The following is a 21,098-nucleotide window of genomic DNA, read 5'->3' on the forward strand; positions in this document are numbered from 1 at the left end:
TGAGATTATCTTTTGTCCTATATCTATATTCATTTTTATAGCACTAAATATGGTTTTAAGGGTTTTGTGGTTGGGTTTTAGGTTTGTCTATTTCGTATAAGTTGTTTGACTCTTCTGTTTAGTCAATAGTATGGGTGGTACTTTTTCCTACTCTAGGATTTTGTTTCTATGGGAAGGTTTTAACGAGACTATCATTAACATGCTAATTTTTACTATGTAATGTTCCTTTTTATATTATTTTTTTTTTAAAAAAACACAGCTAATATGCAATACCCACCAAACCAAACGAGAGGCCTTGGAGGGTTTGACTAATAGTTGAGCCAGTAGATTGAATAAAGATAAGACGATATTATATGGCCAGTGGCTTCCTCACCGAGAGCCAAGAGACAGAGGGTGGACCAAAGCTTATTATAATTGACACTGGAAACTTGTGTGAAGCTTCCTCAGTTTCTAGGAATATTTCAATAGTAGAAGAAGACAAGCTACCGAAAAGAAATGTGGACCAGGAATAATTCAAAAGTAGAAGTGATTATGTGAAACAATCAAATTGAGAAATTTTATCATGTATATTCTTTGGGCGGTGAATTTATCACTCCTCTTTTATTTACTTACATTTTTTTTTTTTTAAATATTTTTTACTATAAGATAAAAGGGAGTGTAAGTGAACAAAAGAGGAGTGAAAGCATATAATTTTAAAAAAATAGAGTGTAAGTGGATAAAAAGAGAATGAGAAAATCAGCACCCTATTCTTTTGTCTTTTCTTTTTTGGGTTGTTAGACCTACATCCAAAACGATTAGTTGTCATTAGGTATAGTTTACGCGTTGTTCGTTTTAGATGTAGGTCTTTTGACTTTCATTAATTTTTTAGTGGTGTCGATTTTAACCTTTGAGGTAAATACGGAAAACACATTGAAATCCAAATTTAATGCATTATGTCGTTGTAATTGAATTACATAATTTAAATTTATTATTTCCTTCATAATGTTTACCTAATATATGGATAAAATCAGGCATGGACCTATGAAGTGCACAACCTAGGCTATAGCCCAGGTGAGATTTATTTGTTTATTTCTTATAGTTAGTGTTAATGTTAAGCCCAATCAGAGCATAAATAGCAATTAAACTAATTGAATAATTGTAGTGTTACCTCTAGTTGTTGTGTGTCTATCTGACTCTATCTTTGTAATAAGTTTTTTTTTTGAATTTTCTTTTCTCTTAATTCATTTTTGTTCATCATGGTAGACCTTAGCTGGCATTGTTGGTGTAACATAGGCCTTTTAAACAAATAAAGTACAATTTAATCATGGAAAGTAAAGACCCACATATTCCCAATGAATAATGCTACCCTTCCACATTTGTATATCACATTCACATACCACTTTTATGTGACAGATGAGGTGGACATCCATATCAATTAAAATTAATTTAACATTTTCTTTTCTTTTATGATTTATTGATACTTTCTAATTGATGTGACTGCCTATTTCATTTGTCACATAAGGTGGTTTGAAAATGTGGTATACAAATGTGGTAAGAGTAGCATTACTCTATACCACCTCCTTAGACAAATTTTAGGGAAGATTTGTAAAAATACAACTCTAACCATGCTCCCTATCCTAAAATAGGGAGACTAGGAGCTCCTAAAATAGGGAGACTTCTAGGAGCTCCTAAATCTGAGGAGAGAGAAAAGACTCCTAGTGGTTCTCTATAATTTAATGTTGCTTTATTTAATGAGTATTTCAAACCTTTAATTAATGCTAATTATTTTTTAATAGAGATGGACCAATTAAAAAGGAGTTATAGCATTTATGACATGATTGGAGTTTAAATTTTATAGAAAGCTCCTAAAATAACTTTGATATATTTTTAGCTAAAATTTAACTAAAAAATAAAGAACATGATTGTGGATGCTCTAAGCACCCACATAAAATTATATACCTATGCATGAGTTAATGTGTGAATCTCATTAATACAACCGACAATAAAAAATGCCCTAATGAAAGCAAAACAAAGACATGGGAAAATGGAGAAAGAAAAAGAGCCAACGTTTATATGCATAATGCAACTTCTTAATTTGAAATTAATATAATGCTATTAATCTTGATCATGAATGCAATTAATTGAATGGTAAAACTAAAAAAGAAACAAACAATGAATTATACAAAATCATTATAGTCAGAAGCAATTAATTTGTTAATTAATACCTTAAAATTAGATTGTTTCCCGTTTTCACCTCAATCCAAAGGGTAGTATGGGAACAAAGAAAAACAAATTTAGTCAGCCTCCTAAAAAGGGAATGTAATTTTATGTGGCAAAGTAGTCAAAGGACTTAAATCAAATAGACAAAATACGAGGATTACATCCAACTATTGTTATACCTTTTGTATTTATCTCAAATTATCTTCTTCTTTTTTAGTATGGAGGCAATACAAGAATCCGTTTGAATTCATGGATTTGATTAGGTAGATTTGGATTGAGGCCCAAATCCAAATCCTTTCCATCGTTTTGGACATATTTTAAATTTGACCCAAATTTTCATAGGCTCAAAAGTAGAACATCTAAACTAAGCATTTGAGAGGATTTCATGCTTTTAATTTTTTTACATGTGAGAATGTGAGATGAAAAATAAAAAAGGGGAATAGAAGGGGAGATATGAGAAAGAAAACTATTTCAATAAATTTTACATCTTTAGATATTTATAAATATTTTAAAAAAAACAAAAACAGAGAGGGCGGGATGAGACGTTGTCCGTTGTGGTTTTGAAGAAAACTGTACATAGGGGTGAGGGAAAATTGTTTTTTCAAGAGAAAGTGCAAAGTATAATAGGCAATTCAGCTTATTTTATTTTATTTTTATATTTAGGCTTTTTAGTGGCCATATCCTTGTATTTAGACCCAATTTGCATTTTGTTACTCTAATAATTCACAAAATGGCTTATTTAGTTCCTCAACTCTATTTTTGTTAATCAGTCATACTGTCACATTTGTTAAATTTTCTAACAAAATTTAGTGGGGTGTCAACTTTAAATTTCTTGAATTAAATTTTAATGAGATAACGTATTGAGAAAAGAAAGTCAAGTAAATCCTAACAAAGAAAATCCAAACAGAAAATCCGGATTCTAATTAGAAGAGCACTAATAATGAGGGCACGTAATTAACAAAGCCCAAAATTTGTTACATTGCATTTGGATAAAAACAAACAAAATTCGCCTGGAATTTATTTGGACAATATTTTTGGTGTAATTAGAAGTTTCCAAATTCTATCCTAGATTCGTAGTCGTGACTTGTAACCAACGGGCCCAATTGCGCCAACGAAATATTTCCCTTGAATCCAACGGCCAAGAGCTTCGCTTGTCGATCTTACTCGGTCCATCCTTTATAAACCCTCACAAACCCACAATAGTAGCCCAATACCACAAGCAACCACCTGTTTCTCTCTCCTCTCTCGTCGTCTCAATCTCTAGAAGAAGCATTTGCTCGGTAAGCAATTGTTCCCTAATATTCATCGGCTCCTTTTTACTTGCAATTTTAGGGGTTGTGATCGAGTTCCCTAACATTTTGATCTCAGTAAGTTCACCTCAAGTGTGTGGTTCTGATAGATTTTGTTGGATTAGTTTTCGTTCCATGTACATTATGCTCCCGATTGTTGCCGTCAGGTTAAATTTTCGAAGTAGTTGATTTAGGGTTAATATGTAATTCAGTACCAGCTCCTGGATTTGTAATGAAATGCGAAGCTCCAGGAGTATTTATAGTACCCTTTGTTGCTTCTGGTTCTTTAGTTTTATATTGTAGTCTTTGGAAAAACCTTTTCTGGGTATAGTTTTGAAATATATTTTCTTAGAATGGATGATGCTATAAAGGAAATATGGTTGCCCGTGAATGCGTAGTTCATTCATTAAGGTTCTGTTTAGTGATAGATCATAAATGGTCAGACTATTGTTAAACAAGATACCCTTGTTCTGTTTTTATTAATTATACAATGTACATTTTCAAGAATAAAATCTTGGAGATATGCGTGAAACAGACCCTGGCATTTTGCATTTCCTTTTGTTATGCTATTTTTCTTTTGTGGGACGGGATGAGGGTTGGGGGTTGTCGTTGGTTTTGATCCTTAATGGGTCTTACTGAATTCTTGTACGTGTTATACTTATCTTAACGTTTATTGGACACAAAAGGGGTCCTATGTGTAAATTTTATTGGATACTCCATGGTTTTGTTGTTACTCAGATTGGGGTACAATTGAGAGCATCATACGGTGCACATGCAAGTTTAATTAGGACTTGACTAAAAGCTACTTATCAATAGATTTAATGGTTCTATTCATCAATTTAAATGAATAATAAAATTGGGGTTGGATAAGATAATTTATGTTATTGTCATTGGTTTACTTTGTTTTTTGTTTTTTGTTTTTTTTTGTATTCCAGAACTTATATAACTCAAAACCACAGTTATAGGAATAGAAGATAGAGGAGCATTTCCTTATCTATAATATCCTTTTCAGGAAGGATAATCAACTCCAATGGCGTCAAGGATGGCTGCAAGGTTTGTTACTCGGAGGCTGTCAAGCAGTGGAAAAGTGCTTAGCGAGGAGGAAAGAGCTGCAGAGAATGTTTACATTAAGGTCATTTATAAAAACCCTGGATATATTCTCTTATGATTTTCCTTTGAACTGTATTGTTGCTGTTTTGTGTGCATTTGTATGTATTTCCTCTTAGATTTAGATAACTATTGAGGTTGATGACCATTGTTGGATGAAGGAAAGGTCTTTATCTAGGAGCTGAAACCTATGTAAATAGTTTGTCTGGGGAAACTTAAAATAACAAACTGATTAAGAATTTATTTAAATATTTGTAGGAATGTATTAGGTCAGTAGGAATTAGTAATAAACAAATGTGTTATAGAACTATATCATATACTGTATTATTGTTCATAAAGCTGGAACACACTTTTAGTGTCAGCTGCCATGTTCAAAGAATAATAGATAAGTCCATCCAAGTACAAGCACATGTAATGAAGAGTCTATTTTTTTAATGTTATAAATGCAATTTACACATGTATTTGAAGGTTCATAGTGTTTGAGTATCGGTCACATGATTAATGTATTAGGTGTCTATCTTTTAGAATTTCTGAAGTGAAAGAAGTTCGTGTGATTTCTTGCTTGTATGTAAAGCATGAGTTGACTTGGAGTGATTCCAATATACCTTTGGTGCAATACCAAAGGCTGAAGTGAGTCCAGATCTCCCTGTTCATCTATGCTTTATTTGGTGCAAAAGTTTTATCACCAAATCATCTGAAATTTAATTTCATGAATATTGTTTTTCCTTTTTCTTGAACTTGTGCATCTGCTTGTGAAGTGTAGGCTAATCTAGGCAGTAACCGATCATATGTGATAGATCTCTTCCGTTGGTTGTTTTCTTTTCTGCTTGCTTAGCGTCATAGCCTCATAGGCTAATCATTCTGGATTTGGTTTCCACAATGGTTGGTCTGTTATTCTCGAAATACTTTTATTTATTCTAAAATCTGAATTATGAAATCAATGTGGGGAGGTATCTCTGTGATCATTAAAAATGATGACGAGTCCGATCTAATTCCTTTCTTTCAATTGTGACGACAATCTTGGCATTTTTCTGAGAGAATATTACCCACTTTTCCTATGAGACCAATTCCCATTGTTTCTATTTATTTCCAAGTTTTATTTTTCTGGTTTTCAAATAATTTTTTCATTCATTTTTGGGATAGAAAGGCATCTGCTGCATCAACAGTTCAATATCTTGATTTGCTTCTGAGTCTCCTTTGATTTTGTGATTGAGTTTTGATGATCCTGATGCATACGTTGCAGGAAAAAAAATTCTTGATGAAGATAAATGTTTAGATGATTTGGTGGTAGAAATTTTTGCTCCATAGAAGCTTTGATGGGTTTCTCCATTTTTCTGTAGTGGTTTACTGTATGGCCAATGTCTTTTTACTGTTTCAAATATTTAGAATCGTAGAATCTCATTATATGCGATCCTACTGCTGTGGTGTCAGTCCAGTACACTTGAAAATTTGGTGTTTCTGCTAGTGAAGGACGTTGTATACAGATACATATAACTATGTAGAAATATGTGCACTCATACTTACATGTATATGAAGTGTGGATGAGGGTTTCTATCTTTCTGTTTATTTATCGTATATGCAATGCTATTGTGATATATCTTCTCACTGTTATTGTTTTTTGTTTTTAATGCAGAAAACCGAGCAAGAGAAGCTGCAGAAGCTTGCACGTAAAGTATGAACACAGTTTTTACATTTCATGTATTTTGAGATTTAAGTAATTTTAGATGACCACACTTTAGAATGTAAAGCATTCTTCATTGTTTAAGCAGCCAGAGTTTGGCATTCAGAAAATTAAATTACTTTTGAGGGCTTTGCATAGTGTTAAATGAAGGTTGTTAAAATTGAAAAACAAGATAATACAACTATGGGATCATTCTTTTCTCTACAAATAATGTTTTTGTGTGTTGTTCCTTCGGGAACACCCGATAAAATTGGAAGACCATATTTTACTCAGCTCTTCATTTTGCAACTTGAAGTGTCCTAGTCAAATGTTTAGCAGCTCAAGTTTTACTGTGGTCTGGTTTGCTGGCGTATTGATTATTAGTTTACATGTCTGATCACATATTTATCATTGCGATCACCCAATCAATTGTGGTTTATATGTTCTGGTCAATTTTTTTTCTTCCAGCCTTCTGGATGTGGTTCAATATCAAACTAGTTCTTGGTTGGGATTGTCATGTCTCTGCTACAAATGCTCTGCTCAATTATTTGAACATTTTCAGGGCCCTAAACCAGAAGAGAACCCAACTGAAAGCTCAGGGGGCTCGATATCTGATGCCAAACCAAGTGGCTCTACCTCTGGAGAATCAACTGCCAAAGTATCCACTGACAAGTACCGGAATTATGCTGTTGTAGCAGGTGTTGTAACTGTTGGTGCTGCTGCAGGTTGGTATCTCAAATCTAGTGGAAAGAAACAAGAAGTGCAGGACTGAGATTAGTGTGCTTTGGTATGAACAATTGAAGCATCAGTTGTCATAACACTTTCTGGTTAGCATAGAAATAAACCAAACTTCAAACCGTCACTGTTTCTGGCGGATATGTGTTGTGTTGAGTTTTTGTTATTACCTTTTCTGTTTTGGGAAATATATACATAATGGAAGGTATTCTGCAGCTTTCAATTTTCCAATGCGGTTGTTCATTGCGTTGTAAGAGTAAGAGGGTAGCAAATGGTTTTTGTTGATTGACGATTGTGTCAACAGGTGAGACTTTTCACTTGGGCTTAAGGAGAGGCTTGAGCCCTAGTTGTGCAAAAGGAAGAAAAACGCTCTGCATGGAGGAATGTATTAGGTTGTGATTTGTTAGCATGTAGCAAGCAATGGCTCTTTATCTGTAACGGGGCCAAGCAGTGTTCTTGATGGAATGATTTGCTGCATATCTTAGGGTTTGTTTTTTCATCGTTTGCAGATGCCTTGCAGTGCAAATATTAGGAATCTAATTGGTGAACTAGACTTAGACTAGCTCCGAGAGCAAATTGATTAGATTACGCATTCTGCAGCTTTGTTAGTAGCTGTCTTTCATATAATTCATCTATAGTTACATGTTACAGGCATGTGACAGTGATATTGTCGGAATTTTAAGTTCACTGGGCTGAGTTCCAATTTTTGAAATGTAAAACTGATATGAGCAGTTAAGCGCCTTAAAAACTAACCACCTTAGAAATGAGATTTATCGTCAACTGTGTGAAAAAAAGAAAAAAAAAAGGACTTATCAAACCAAATTATATGAAAGAATTTATTTATCATGCAACAATATCAACCTATAATTTAGTAACAATATCATTGCCAATAGATTTTTCAGTGGAATTTATATTTCATTACATAAAAAAACATATATGTGTGTTCATATATATGGGGTTTGTAACTCAAACGGTTAAGAGTATTTACCATTGTACTCTATGTTTTAGGTTCGATTTCACTTCCCCAAAATTTAGGTTCGGTTCCCCTCTCCTCGAGTATTACTTGAGGAATATTAACATTCACTTGTGTATATAAAAATAAATAAATAAATCATATTCATAGTAGCACTAGTGAATATTAACATTCTTGTATACATGACATTCGATTTTCTTCAGCATTTATCAAAGAGTGAACCAATGTTTGTAGGTATGTTGCAATTTTAAATTATAAGGACTGCTATTTCCACCTCTGTCTTATTACCTTTTTGTAAAACGACTTCTAAGGATTTAGGGAAAAAATCTCAACTTATGTAACCCACTTATTCTACTATTTGACAAAAAAGACTTTAAAGATCCAGAAAATCAAAATGTTAGACTAAAATATTTATCCACTGCGTCAAACACAACTTGATCCTCTTCATATCTCAATTACTAATGATTAGGAAATAAATTTTTTAAATTAATAATTAAATGATATTTTAAGAATAATAGTAGGTAAAATGATAGAATTGTGTTTTTTCAAATTTATATGGTTGCTGGAAAAATAAAATAGATGGGAAAATAAAGACAGGTAGGAAATAGCAGCACTAAAAAAAAACATGTATCGGTTCGTTGATCGGTTTGGTTTGACAGAATCATAATGGTCGTATTTTAAAAAGAAGGCGAAGTCGGGTTTTAACAGACCCCACTTGCTCGCACTCTCTCTCTTCTTTCTTCTTCTCAGTTCCTCAGCAAGAGTATAGTTTGCAGAGAGCAAAATGGAGAAGGATAAAAGGGAGGTGATGGTCTCGGCTTTGCAATTCGCTTGCACCGATGACGTCGCCACTAACGTTGCAACCGCGGAAAGGTCTCTTTTTGTACTTTCTTCTTTCTCTTCATTCATCTAATCTTGTTAACATCATAGGCTAAGCGAGCATAAGCAGGGCCTGTTATTTGATCAATGAAAATTTGCTGAATTGAAAGACCCTTTTGTTAAAGATTGCATTTGGAACTTGTTATGTGCATTTCTGGAACTGAATAACCAAACCCCGAAAGTTATCATCTTGTTTTCCTTGAGTGAGATTTTTGCACTGGATGAATTTCTGGGTTCTTCCTCTTTTTGCAATCTTCCTAATTATTTCCAGTGTTTCTCCTTGTTTTTGGGGCCAGAAAATTACTCTAATTGTATAATCGTTGGGTTTGTTTGTTTTGCCATTCCTCTCAATTTGTCCAATACCGTCCACCATTCCATAAGAGTAAAAGTAAGTGGTTGTTGCGGATTTTAGTCGCATTAAGGCGGATTTAAGGTATAGTTTGCTTGCTCTGGATAATAATTTTTGTTCAATTCACCGTTGAACTTTGATCCAGTGAAGTCTCATTAAATTACTCGAGAGTAAACATTTGAACATGATTGTGTGTCTGTTGATGAAAATCTAATGATTAATATGAAATGTCTTGTACTTACTTGCCCTGAGCTTTTGTTCTATTAACAGTTTGATTTTGATCAAATCTAATTCGAGCATGGCATGTGTCTCATTTGATTACTTAAAAGTATGCATCTGAACGTGCAATGAACTATTACATGGAAAACTGTTTGTGCTTATCCGAAGTTTGGAAGGAATATTTTTGTTAGTGTTTTAATTTGGAAACTCTTTTTAGTCAAGAAGATGGGTGTGTGAGTGTTGGGTTTAGTCCAGGAGAGTGAGCCGTTTTGAACTTGGGTTATGACACTTTATTTGAGATTAAATAAGCATAATGTTTTTTTTTTTTACCCTCTAAAAATTATATGGAGTTGGATCTAGTTGGGGCCTAATTTAAACTAAAGAATTGAGGGTTCGAAGTTGTTCCGTCAACTGGTTCTTCTCAGGCTAGGCGTTGCCCTTATTTTTAAAGAAGTCATCTTGTTAAGTGGAATTCATTATCTATTTCCATTCAGGTTGGTTAGAGCTGCTCATGCAAAGGGTGCAAACATCATTCTTATACAGGTATGACACTTCAAATCTGGAAGAAGTTTCTTTCTAGGTCTATAACTCATAGTTTTGTTTTCATTTTGCCATGCTCATACTGATACATCCTCAAAGTTATTATGATTTGATATTCCAAATTCCAAATTAGAGTTATATATGCAAAGTTCAACGTGAGCCTAAAAGGTGGAGAGCAAGAAGCATTGTGATTAAAGTCTAAAATTGTTCTTTTTTTTTCCATGGCACTTATGATTGAATGCAAATTGTGATAGTTTATATGTGGTCTTTTCTTTTGATTGGTGCTGGATTGTTGCAGGAACTTTTTGAGGGACATTACTTCTGTCAGGCGCAAAGGGAGGACTTCTTTCAGCGAGCAAAGCCTTACAAAGATCATCCAACAATTCTTAGGTGAAAGCATTGGGAAATAGCCTTTCAATTTCGGTTTGATCTTCCTAGATGTCCTCATCTTGGATTCTGCATTGTGCTACTAACATACCAGGAGAACCTTTAAAAAGAAAAATGAAGGGAAAAAAAAATTAGGTTCTTAATTGACTTGGGAACACTTTTTGGGCAGTAATGCTTATGTATTTTATTGCATGCTCTGTAGGATGCAAAAAATTGCAAAAGAGTTGGGTGTGGTAATACCAGTTAGCTTCTTTGAAGAGGCAAATAATGCCCATTACAACTCAATTGCCATTATTGATGCTGATGGGGCAGATCTTGGACTTTATAGGAAATCCCACATCCCAGATGGACCAGGTATTCAAGTTGCATAATGTTCCTCTTTGATCTCATATTGTAATTATGATAAAAGCCACTATTTTTCTGCTGCAGGCTACCAGGAAAAGTTCTACTTCAATCCAGGTGACACTGGATTCAAGGTGGGTGCTTAATACAATTACAATCTTTGTATAATGCTGTTTTTGGTTGATTCTACATTGGTGGTGATTGATGATGTAATTTTGTTGGTAAGCAGGTTTTCAAGACCAAGTTCGCCACAATTGGAGTTGGTGAGAAAATTTGAAGTACTTGCTTCTTGAGTTTAGATGAATTTCTTGGGGCAACAGCTGCCCAATTCAAAAGCTGGCATATCTTCAATATTGTCTGTGGTTCATTGAACTCTGCAATCTTTATCTGTTAGATAATAGAAATCATGTTGAGAATAGTGGCGTGTATGTTGACCAATGACATTTTGTGGGAAGACTGGAAACTTATTCTGCTAGTACTTCATTTCATGTCAGCAATTTGCTGGGATCAGTGGTTTCCTGAGGCAGCCCGATCTTTGGTTCTTCAAGGTGCAGAGATATTGTTTTACCCTACTGCTATTGGTTCTGAACCTCAAGATGGAGGACTTGATTCTAGGGATCACTGGAGGCGAGTAATGCAAGGGCATGCTGGGGCTAATGTGGTAAATATCTTAAGAGTAGTTTGGCTACTTTTTGGATTTAGAAAGTACTTCAGTTGGTTTAAAGTTAGCTTGTCTGTCTTTGTCATTTCAAGCTGCTTATGTCTGGAGTTGGGTTTAGTTTGTCTAGTCTCTAAACTGGTGACTGTCTTGGACCAATAATGGCCAATCAAAGATGCAATATATAAATCGGAACGAATTGAGACTTTTTTTTTCCTATTGAATTGCTACAAAGAAAAAGTAATTAATCTTTGTTTGATGAATTTCAGGTCCCTGTAGTAACTTCAAATCGCATAGGGAAAGAGGTAATTGAGACCGAGCATGGAAAGAGTGAGATCACATTTTACGGTAACTCTTTCATTGCAGGTATTTTTCCTAACTTTTATTTAAAACTACCTTCAATGAACCAATCCTTTGTTGATTGAGGTGAATTTTAAGAAATACTTGGATTTGCATAATTTAATGTCCAGGACCCACTGGAGAAATTGTTGCAACTGCTAATGATAAAGAGGAAGCCGTACTAGTAGCACAATTTGACCTGGACAAAATCAAATGGAAGAGACATAGTTGGGGAGTATTCCGTGATCGACGCCCAGATTTATACAAGGTGCTACTGACATCAGATGGCAGCAATTCCCCGTTGTGATGATGCCGCTTACCTCTTACTGATATGCATGTTGTAGAACTAATAAAGGAAGTACATCAAAATCCGTCACTATCATGCACTAAATTTCAGAAGTACAGTGGTCCTACCCGGATTACTAACAGGGACCTCAATGGCATGACTAGAAAATTTAGTACTTTAGAGGAAGAAATTATTTCAAGTGAAGCACTACTGGGTGATAATTTATAATTGGTAGTCTCTACACAATGGATTGTGTTAAATTCTTAATTAGCTTGCCAAGTCAAACTTTTAAACCCTAAACCCTAGACTCATTGCATCCCGGTATCTAATTCCAATCTATTTCTTCAATGTATTTGCTGAGAGTGCGATGTCATATTTCTTATTTAGTATGTTATTATATGGCTCAAGTCTTGTTGAACTTCATTTATCCTGGTTACTGTACTGCATTGGAGCAAGTTGGTTGCCCTCCCAGAGAATCCAGGCTCTGTTCCAAAGGTTCTATTTCTGGATCACAGAAAGGTCTGGGTCCTGCGCTTCTATCAAAATTGAGTCAGTTTATGCTTGATGAATTAGCCTCATAATCTCAAAATTAGAATTAAAAAGGAAAAACTCTGGAGTATCATGGGTGGTGTAGGTATAAGAAAATTGGAATATGTTAATAATGGTGCTTTAGCAGAACTAGGTTGAAAAATTCTTTGGTGGGTACAAATCATTACAAGGAAATATCTGAAAGTCTTTTTTTTGAAGTTCAAAGTAATTATATTATTGTACGAAATTGGACTAGGGTTTGTTTGGGGAAAGTGAAGCCATTTTGTGCCTTTCGATGTCCATAAAACAAGTCGTGGTATTAATATTCCATCATAAGGAATAGAATTAGAGTTTGATTGGGGATCCTTACCTTCTACTACTTTTTCTGCGAACTCATATACAAATATTTTTTTTAGGACAATGATTTCCTCACTCTTATTTTATCCACTTACACTCATTTTTTAGTTATAAAAAAGGAGTGTAAGTGGATAAAATAGAGAAAAATGAGTGGGGAAATCACCACTCTTTTAAATACAAGTGATATTTTGGTTTTTTTTTTTGGGGAGGGTTTGTGGGTCTCTCATATACACACTACCAAGGTCATGAGAGTTCAACTTGAGTATCATTATGCAAGTAAAACCCTTTTCTACTGTAGTTGTTTGTACCCAGTTTTGGTAAATGAACCAAAAATGGTTTACTTTTCAAAAGAATATTTTAAAAGGCCATGGCCCAACGACCTTTGTCTATTTTCCTCAAAATCAAAGGACCCCCATTACTTAGAGGGCTGTCAGTATAAAAGAAGTTAGTCCAAGGCCCAAGAACAGGAAGCCCAGACTTTTGAGTCACACTAAAGTTAAAAATATCGGTAACCGTTATACATAGACCCACGTGAGGGTCTGAAGAAGGTTATCACCATTAATGACGACTTGACTCTCTTCTTGCCCAGTAAGGAAATAAGTTGTACGAAAGCCACCAGAACCATAAAAGGACCAAGTTGCCAACTATAAAGGGTTCAAGTCAGAGGATTATTATAAAGGACCAGCAGTTCTTGTCAGAAATGTTCCATCATCCCTCCTATGAACCAGTTCAAATCAGCAAATTGACAGCTGACTTTGGGCAGCAACCAAATATCCTTTCTCAGCCTCCATCATTGCAAGCTCTCTCCTTGCCTATAAATAAAGAGCTTCCACCACAGAAGAAGGGGACTCTCTCTCCAAACTAGACGCAACATCTTGAAAATACTTGAAAAACTCAAGATCTTTTCAAACCAGCCTGCTTAATTTCCAGATAGCTAGTTGACAACTCATGCGTTCATCTTTTGTTGCTCTACCATCTTCATGGTATGATTTTCTTTTAAAATGATCAATTTGAATTCATGTAATCATCTAACTTGATAGAGAAATCTCCAGTCCTTCTTTGTTTTGTAATTTATGTTTGGATTAGTTAAAAAGAACCTCCGCCTTCCTCTTGTCATTAAGTTAAGATTAGATGAAGGGATTGCAGAATCCATTTAACTTTTCATCAAGCATTTGTCATTTAATCGCTTACGTACATATATTATAAATTATTTCGGTAGATAAATTTAATTTCCCGCTTTTGCACTTTTAAATTCATCATTCGAACCCAAAGGAGGGATCCGGGCCCGAATAGGGTTGTGTTGGTCCAAGAGATAGGAAGTGGAGTCGGGCTCGAATTACACCATTGGGCCCGAATTGACTATTGGCCTAGTCCAAGGGTTACACGAATTTCAAATTAGGTTGTTAAGCCCAAACAGGGTACTACTAACCACTATCTTGGTTTCTCCCCTTGCTTGATCAGGTATCGCTCATACTTATCAAGCTGACACACGAATGAAAGAAGGTTGAAGTCCTCTTAGTTGAGGCATAGAAAAGAACTAATCTAGGCCAATGCCCCCCTAGAGCACAATGGCTTGAGCAGAGGTCCAGAGAAAAAGTGCGAGCATCACCAAATCATCCCACTACACTCCCCCACACCAGTTCTATTGGAATGGTCTCATATCCAATAGTGGCACACCTACGCACCCCACGAATCAGAGTCGAGATGAGTCGAGGGACAAGGCCCTACCCGAGCCTGCTCAATCCTGTCAAGCTGATTCAACTTTCAATTTTGTTCATAAGTTGGGAGAATTCTCATTGTGAGTCAACAAGAAGCATCAACCGGGGCATTAGTGTTGATCCAGCAACCTCTCCGCTCCTCCGAGCAAGCCAACCCCCGTGTCCGGCAAAGGGAGTGCCTAACGGAAAAAAGGACCAACAGTAGTAGACCCTATTAGCAACTCGGCTACAATTAAATACAAAACAAATTCATATTTATGTTGCTAAAATTTGGAAATGAAAATTAGCACCTAAAATTTAAATTTATACTTGGTTGTTTTTACAAAAATGTTGAAATACGAGAGACAAGATTTCACGTTTTACAAATTATTCTAATATTTTCTCTTTATGTAATATGCAACCAAAAAATTTAAATTATATATATAAAGCATAAGTATAGAATGGTGAAATATTCAAAATACTAAAAATTGCCATCGATAAATGAATTTATTAAGAATGAAAACTTTTCATTAAATAGGGATAATAGAGTAAATTAACATTTTTAAATATTAAAAATTTTAGGGAATTTTTTTGCACATATACCATGTGGACTATCAGCATTGTGCATTTACCACCCAAATAAAAAAAATTAGCAATTACCACATAAACTTCTCTTCTAGTGCTAATGTGCCACCTCCATCCAATTCCGTTTAATTTCTGTAAAATATTATAAAAACACCCCAAAATGTTCTCCAACCTCTCATTCCTCAAAATTTACCATGATTAATAAAAGGCTTAATTATTGTTTCACCCCTAAAACGGATGCTCAGTCTCACTTTACTCTATGAAACTGAAATTTTATCACTTAACCCCAAAATCTCTAAAAATTGATGAAATTTTCTCACTTTACCATTTCCGTCCACAATACCATTAAGTGTGCTGACGTGGCATGGCCATTTTAGTAATTTTAGGGGTCGTTTGGTACGACGGACTGTCATGGATTAGATTAAATTATAGGACTGTCTTGAATTAGCTCGGATTTGACTAAGTTAAATTAAGTACTAACCTACGTTTGGTGCTATGTCAAACTAAGAAGCTGCATTGTAAAAATAATGAAGACTTATGTTTGGTGTTGTGTTGGACTAAAAATAATAATTTTGATATTTAATTTTGACCTAAAAATAAACAAAAAGAAAATAATGAAAATATTAATATTTTTTAATGACTAAAACTATCTTATCCTTTTTTTTCTTTTTCTTTTCTCGTTGTTCTCGTTTTTCTTTCTTCTTTCCTCTTCTCTCCTTTGTTTTTTCTTCCTTGGCCCCCTCCCCTTTTTTTTTTTCCCTTTCTTCCTTCCCAAGCCGTTTCTTTTTTCTTTCTTTCTTTCTTTCTTCCTATTCTTTCCTTTCTCTTTTCTTCTTCCTTCCCTCCTTTTCACTCTCTCTTCATGTTGTCGCAGATTCAATCGAACCATCAACCCACTCTCTCTCTCTCTCTCTCTCTCTCTCTGGTTCCACTAATTAATGGTTGTGGTGGTTCGATTGGGTGGTGATGGTGGTTGAGCTGGGTATGTGGTGGTGATGATGGTTCGATTGACTGATTGTGTGATGGTGATGATGATGATTCGATTGGGTTTGTGGTGGCTGGTGATGGATTTGATGGTGGTGGTCTGATGGTCTTGGCATCATGGTGGTGATGGTATGTTTGATGTTTCAGGCTTGTGTGTTTGATGATGGTGGTGGTATCCAGCCGGACTCGCATGTTCAAAATAGCACCCACGCTATTTTGCAAACCACGTTTCGGGCTCGCTATATTAGACAAGCGAGTCCGATTTTTTTTCCCTATCGGATTATACAATCCTATTCAACTTAATCCTATCTCTTACCAAACATGGGTTTCAAGGACTATTTAACCTAGTTCAGTCTAGTGAGGCATAGTCATGGATGCCAAACATGGCTTTAGCTCCTTGTGTGAGATGAGTAATTGAAAATAAGATATATTTAAAAAAGTCTTAAAACTCAAAAACCAAAAAAAAAATCTCCTCAACAACCGCTCCCCATCTTCTCTCTCGACAGCCTCTGCCCTATCCGTACCTTCCCATAATGACAAACTCTCTGTCCTTATCCAACTAGCCCTAAAAAATGGAAGCATTAACAAGGTTGCAAATTGTAGTGGAAGGGAGAGCCATAGAGAAAAAATAAAAGAGATGAGTGAGGGGAAGGGGTGAGGTGTGATAAGGGTTGGGTCGGGGAGGGAAAGGGAGAGATGAGGGAGAGGCAGGGACTAGTCATACCAAATATAATTTAAATGAATACAATGTATTTTTATCTCAACTTATGTAATTATGTTGAATGCAGACTTAAACTAGCTTAAATTCCTTGAGCTTGAATAATTACATACAAGATTACAAGTTTATTTAGGAAAACTAAAAGATTGGAGAAACAAAACCTAACATAAAGAGTTTAGCTATAGAGATAATTCAATGGCTTCAGGTTAGTGTTTTTAGTTGTTTATGCCTAATATTATCAAAATCAATTTGAATTAAATCGACACCATATTCGAAATGGAAAATGGAACTAGAGTTAGAGAAGTTAAAATCAAGAGCCCACTTGAGTGGAGATATTCCTGATGAAATCTACCGAGTGATTTAGGGAGGGAGAGAAAATAATACGCAGGTTGGATATGAGGACGCTTCTTTTGAAAAGAAGTTAAAAAAAATTAATTGGTCACAAATATTGCAAATAAGACATGTGAGGACACCATGTCATACCACTTTATGGGTTTTAGTCGCTAATTATTCAATTTAAACTCTTTATATTGACTAAATTTAAAGTAGTCACTACTTGTCAACGTTAAAAAAAATAAGCCACAATAAATTTTTTTATTTTAAATATTACAAGCGATAGTCTAAACTACAATGGGGAAATGGATTCATACACACACACACACTCACATACTCACACGCTACTAATGTGCTATGGGGGTTTGCACCTGAGACCAATAGTCAGCAAGTCAAAACCTTTTTTCACTGTGCTAGACCCTGTTAGCAAGCACCAATAGTTTTACTGACCAAAGGGCTGCATCAAAAATGTGATAAAGATGTTTGATATGGCTTCATGTAGTTTTGGTGATGTTACTATCATGATCTGATTGAGTCATTGATAGCTTGGAGTCTTTGATTTTCTTTAAATTTTGGCATTTTTTGCTTCAAAATTGGCTAATTTTTCTTTTACCTATTTCGCCACTTTATAAATCAACTGCCAATAGGGTAATTGCATCCAAATTTCTAATCCTTACACCCATCATATTTCGAAGTGTATGCTATTTAATTGAGTCAACAGGTGTTTACTTTATAGGTTGCCGATACGACCTAGTTTCATGGTCTCTTCCCCTCACTATTCCCATTAATTCTAAAATTTGTGATCTCTTGACACCATCAGGTGGATGGAAGGTAGAGTTGGTTGATCATTGTTTTTTGGCTCCTGATGTTGCAACTATATTACCTATTCCATTTAGAGGGGGTATGGCTAGAGATCGAGAGGAATACAACTATGAAAAGAATGGGTTGTACACAATGATAAGTGGTTATTGAGTTGCTTGTTCTATTTTTCAGGGACACAAAGGGAAGTAACATGGCAAGGGTAATTCTAGTTCTCCAACTTAACAAGAAGTGTGGAAACATCCTTGGAAGCTAAAATTAACGCCTAAGGTACAAGTTTTCCTTTAGCATGCACTAAAAAATGTTCTTCCATGTCAAGCTGCTCTAGCAGGTTGACATGTGATACCCTCGGGTGTTTATTCTCGTTGTTTGAGAGCTAATGAAGATTTGTTGCATGCATTGTGGTCTTGTAAGTTTGCACGACAGTTTTGGAAGTGTTCTCCTCTGTGTCAAATGGTTGACATGCAACATTATTTTCTTTCATGAATATCTTTCATCATATTCGTATTACATTTTAGGAGGAGTATATATATTCATTTGCGGTGATAGCTTGGATGATTTGAGCATAGACAAACATAAGTCTTCATGGAGGCTTAATGAGAAAGCCTTGAAACATTGCTAGCCTTCTATAAGGAGAGTGTGTTGATCTTTGTACATCTGCTAAGCTAACTCAATAGTTTCTTGTTGTTGAAGCTCCCTGAGAAGGATTTGTTGGGATTAAATGTTGATGGGGCATATTGTGTGGTTGATAGAAAGATGTGGTTGGGAGCAGTAGTTAGAAATGTCCATGGATAAGCAATGGGTGCCATGACTAAAACTGTAATTGATTGTCTTTCCCCTAAACCCTTTGAGGTTTTGGTTATGATTGCAGGTTTTCATATGCCAATCGATGCAAGATTCACAAGGCTGATAATTGAAAATGATTTGTTATAGGTGATTAAGGCTATGAATCGAACTGAATTTGACATGAGCATGGAAGGAGAGTTGATAGAGTAAGTGAAAGAGTTACTCCATCGGTTTGCATTGGTATCCATGCAACTATAATCTCATTCATGTAATTTTGTGGCTCACCAATTAACTAAATTTACAAGGGACTTGTAGGTCAAGTGGTTGAAAGCATTTATCCCTGCACCTAAGGCCGTAGGTTCAATTCCCCCCTCCGCCCATTTTGTTTGTTAAAAAAAAAGTTGAATTTTCTTTCTCTTGTAATGAGACATGTTACTGGATGGAAAAAAGGCCTAGTTGCCTTTACTCTTACCTTCAGAATGATTTTTCTTGTTTTCTTGCTATTGAAACTTTTTGGACTTTAATAATAAAAAATGGGGCAATGGTGTAATGAGAAAAAACTTTTGTGCATCACTTTGAAGTTTATTTCATAAGGCTTCTTGTCACTAGAGTCTTAGACTAACAATATTCTTGCACATAACTAGGGAGGCAATATTCAGAGAAGAGAGTACTATTTGGCTAGTATAGTTGTGAATTATTCATCTCACAATAAGGAATATATATGTATAGGGTTACAACCTAATCTCACTATTACAGGGAATAATTACTGGACTATACTAGAAAGCCTCATATTACAAGTAATTACCTAAAATACAATAAAAAAAAAGTCAACACTCCCTCCCTCAAGTTGGTGCATAGATCTCACTCATGCCCAACTTTTCTAAGAACTTCAAAAAAAATATGACTCGATATAGCCTTCGTAAGTATATCAGCCAATTGGTAACATTCTTCTTCAAGGACTTCATCTTTTCGCTCATCGTTGTCTACCAACGAGGGACAACTAATGCTTCATGCACATGGTTAGGATATACAATAGATAATTGATATACAAATGACTTATTTGATTTAGAAAACCAATGAGTAAACACATAATTATTCATAGGGTATTTTACATTGCACCTTGGGTCAACCTAATAGGTGGATTTCGAGATACCTTTATTAATATGGTTTGAGAGGCAACTTGTGGGTGGTTCATTGTTGTGGGCATCAGTGACTGAGGACGAATGGTTATGGTATCAGAATAAGACGGAGGAGGCGGTAACAAGGATGGCAGCTTTGCGGCGGTCGACGATGACAAAGATGAACTAGTGGAGATTGGAGGGCTGCATCAGATTGCCCATGTCGTCTTCTTTTTTATGTGAATGAAAATTACCACTTATGTCTAAGTTACTACCATTTAAATTCAAGTCTTTCATGTCTACATGTTCAGGTGAATTAAAATCACTACTTATTTTCAAGTTACTACCACTTAAATCCAATTGATCATTCATTGCTTCTGTATTCGTAAAGCTATAAGCGAAACTCTGAACTTCCTTCGGGTGCTCCACCTGAAGTGAGGACTCCGATGATAAAAACATATCATTCTCATGAAACATAACTTCCATAGTGACATATATTTTTTGAGTAGGTGGGCGATAGCAATGATCCCCTTTATAATATGATACACACTTCAAGGCATGGGGATCAAGCTTGCTACATTGATGCTTGTGAATGTAGACAAAAACAACACAACCAAACACATGAGGTGGAAAATTCAGAACGGGAGGGTCGGCGGTGAGAGTGGTTAATGTATGGAATGGTGTCTTGAAGTTGACTGCTCAGGACGAAACACGGATTGATCAAATAAGCTGCATACGAAAAAGCTTCTCCCTAATAGGATATGGCAAATGAGCTTTAAGATGGACAACCTCAAGGAGGTGCTAATTTTTATTACCAACGACTCCATTTTTTTGCGGGGTATACAAACATGTAGTCTTATGAATGATGCCCTAATGATCCAAGTATCTAAGCAATTCGTCACATATTCACCTCTATTGTCGTTGTGGAGCACTTGTATCTATCTTAAACTTAATGACAAACATTGTATGAAATCTCTGAAACAACAAATTCACTTCACTTTTCAATATCATAAGGCATACCCAAGTCATCCAGGTGCAATAATTAATAAAAATAACAAATTAGTGGGCGCCACCCAATATAGCAATCTTAGATGGGACCCCAAACATCAGAATGAATAAGCATAAACTGAAGCGAACTTTTATTCATACTTGGTGAAAAGGAAGTACAATGGCTTTTCGCTAGTTCACAAATGTCACAACTTAAACTAGAA

General features: G+C 35.3%; 2 protein-coding genes and 1 non-coding gene across 4 annotated transcripts; all 3 read left to right on the forward strand.

Moving 5' to 3' along the window:
- Positions 1-3,339: 3,339 nt before the first annotated feature.
- LOC103328607 (copper ion binding protein) lies at positions 3,340-7,221 on the forward strand. Of its 2 annotated transcripts, none has more exons than XM_008231012.3 (4): positions 3,340-3,479; positions 4,501-4,620; positions 6,229-6,267; positions 6,818-7,221. In XM_008231012.3, exons 2-4 carry the CDS (start codon positions 4,519-4,521, stop codon positions 7,025-7,027), a joined length of 351 nt encoding a protein of 116 aa, XP_008229234.1. In that variant the 5' UTR covers positions 3,340-3,479; positions 4,501-4,518; the 3' UTR covers positions 7,028-7,221. The 2 variants fall into 2 exon arrangements, with proteins under 2 accessions (XP_008229234.1, XP_088898903.1); XM_089042777.1 differs by having other exon boundaries at positions 3,478-3,566.
- LOC148921597 (small nucleolar RNA SNOR75) lies at positions 5,549-5,635 on the forward strand. The gene has a single exon (XR_016123463.1). It is a non-coding gene; the product is annotated as a small nucleolar RNA SNOR75 (small nucleolar RNA).
- Positions 7,222-8,622: 1,401 nt separating the features above from the next.
- NLP1 (nitrilase-like protein 1) lies at positions 8,623-12,385 on the forward strand. The gene is made up of 9 exons (XM_016792623.2): positions 8,623-8,836; positions 9,905-9,953; positions 10,249-10,340; positions 10,540-10,691; positions 10,767-10,813; positions 10,909-10,942; positions 11,174-11,340; positions 11,607-11,703; positions 11,808-12,385. Exons 1-9 carry the CDS (start codon positions 8,748-8,750, stop codon positions 11,981-11,983), a joined length of 903 nt encoding a protein of 300 aa, XP_016648109.2. The 5' UTR covers positions 8,623-8,747; the 3' UTR covers positions 11,984-12,385.
- The last annotated feature ends 8,713 nt before the right edge of the window (positions 12,386-21,098 follow it).

The sequence above is a fragment of the Prunus mume genome, linkage group LG1 (genome assembly GCF_029339155.1).
Source record: "Prunus mume cultivar Tortuosa linkage group LG1, ASM2933915v1, whole genome shotgun sequence".
In the NCBI taxonomy this organism is placed as follows: Eukaryota; Viridiplantae; Streptophyta; class Magnoliopsida; order Rosales; family Rosaceae; genus Prunus; species Prunus mume.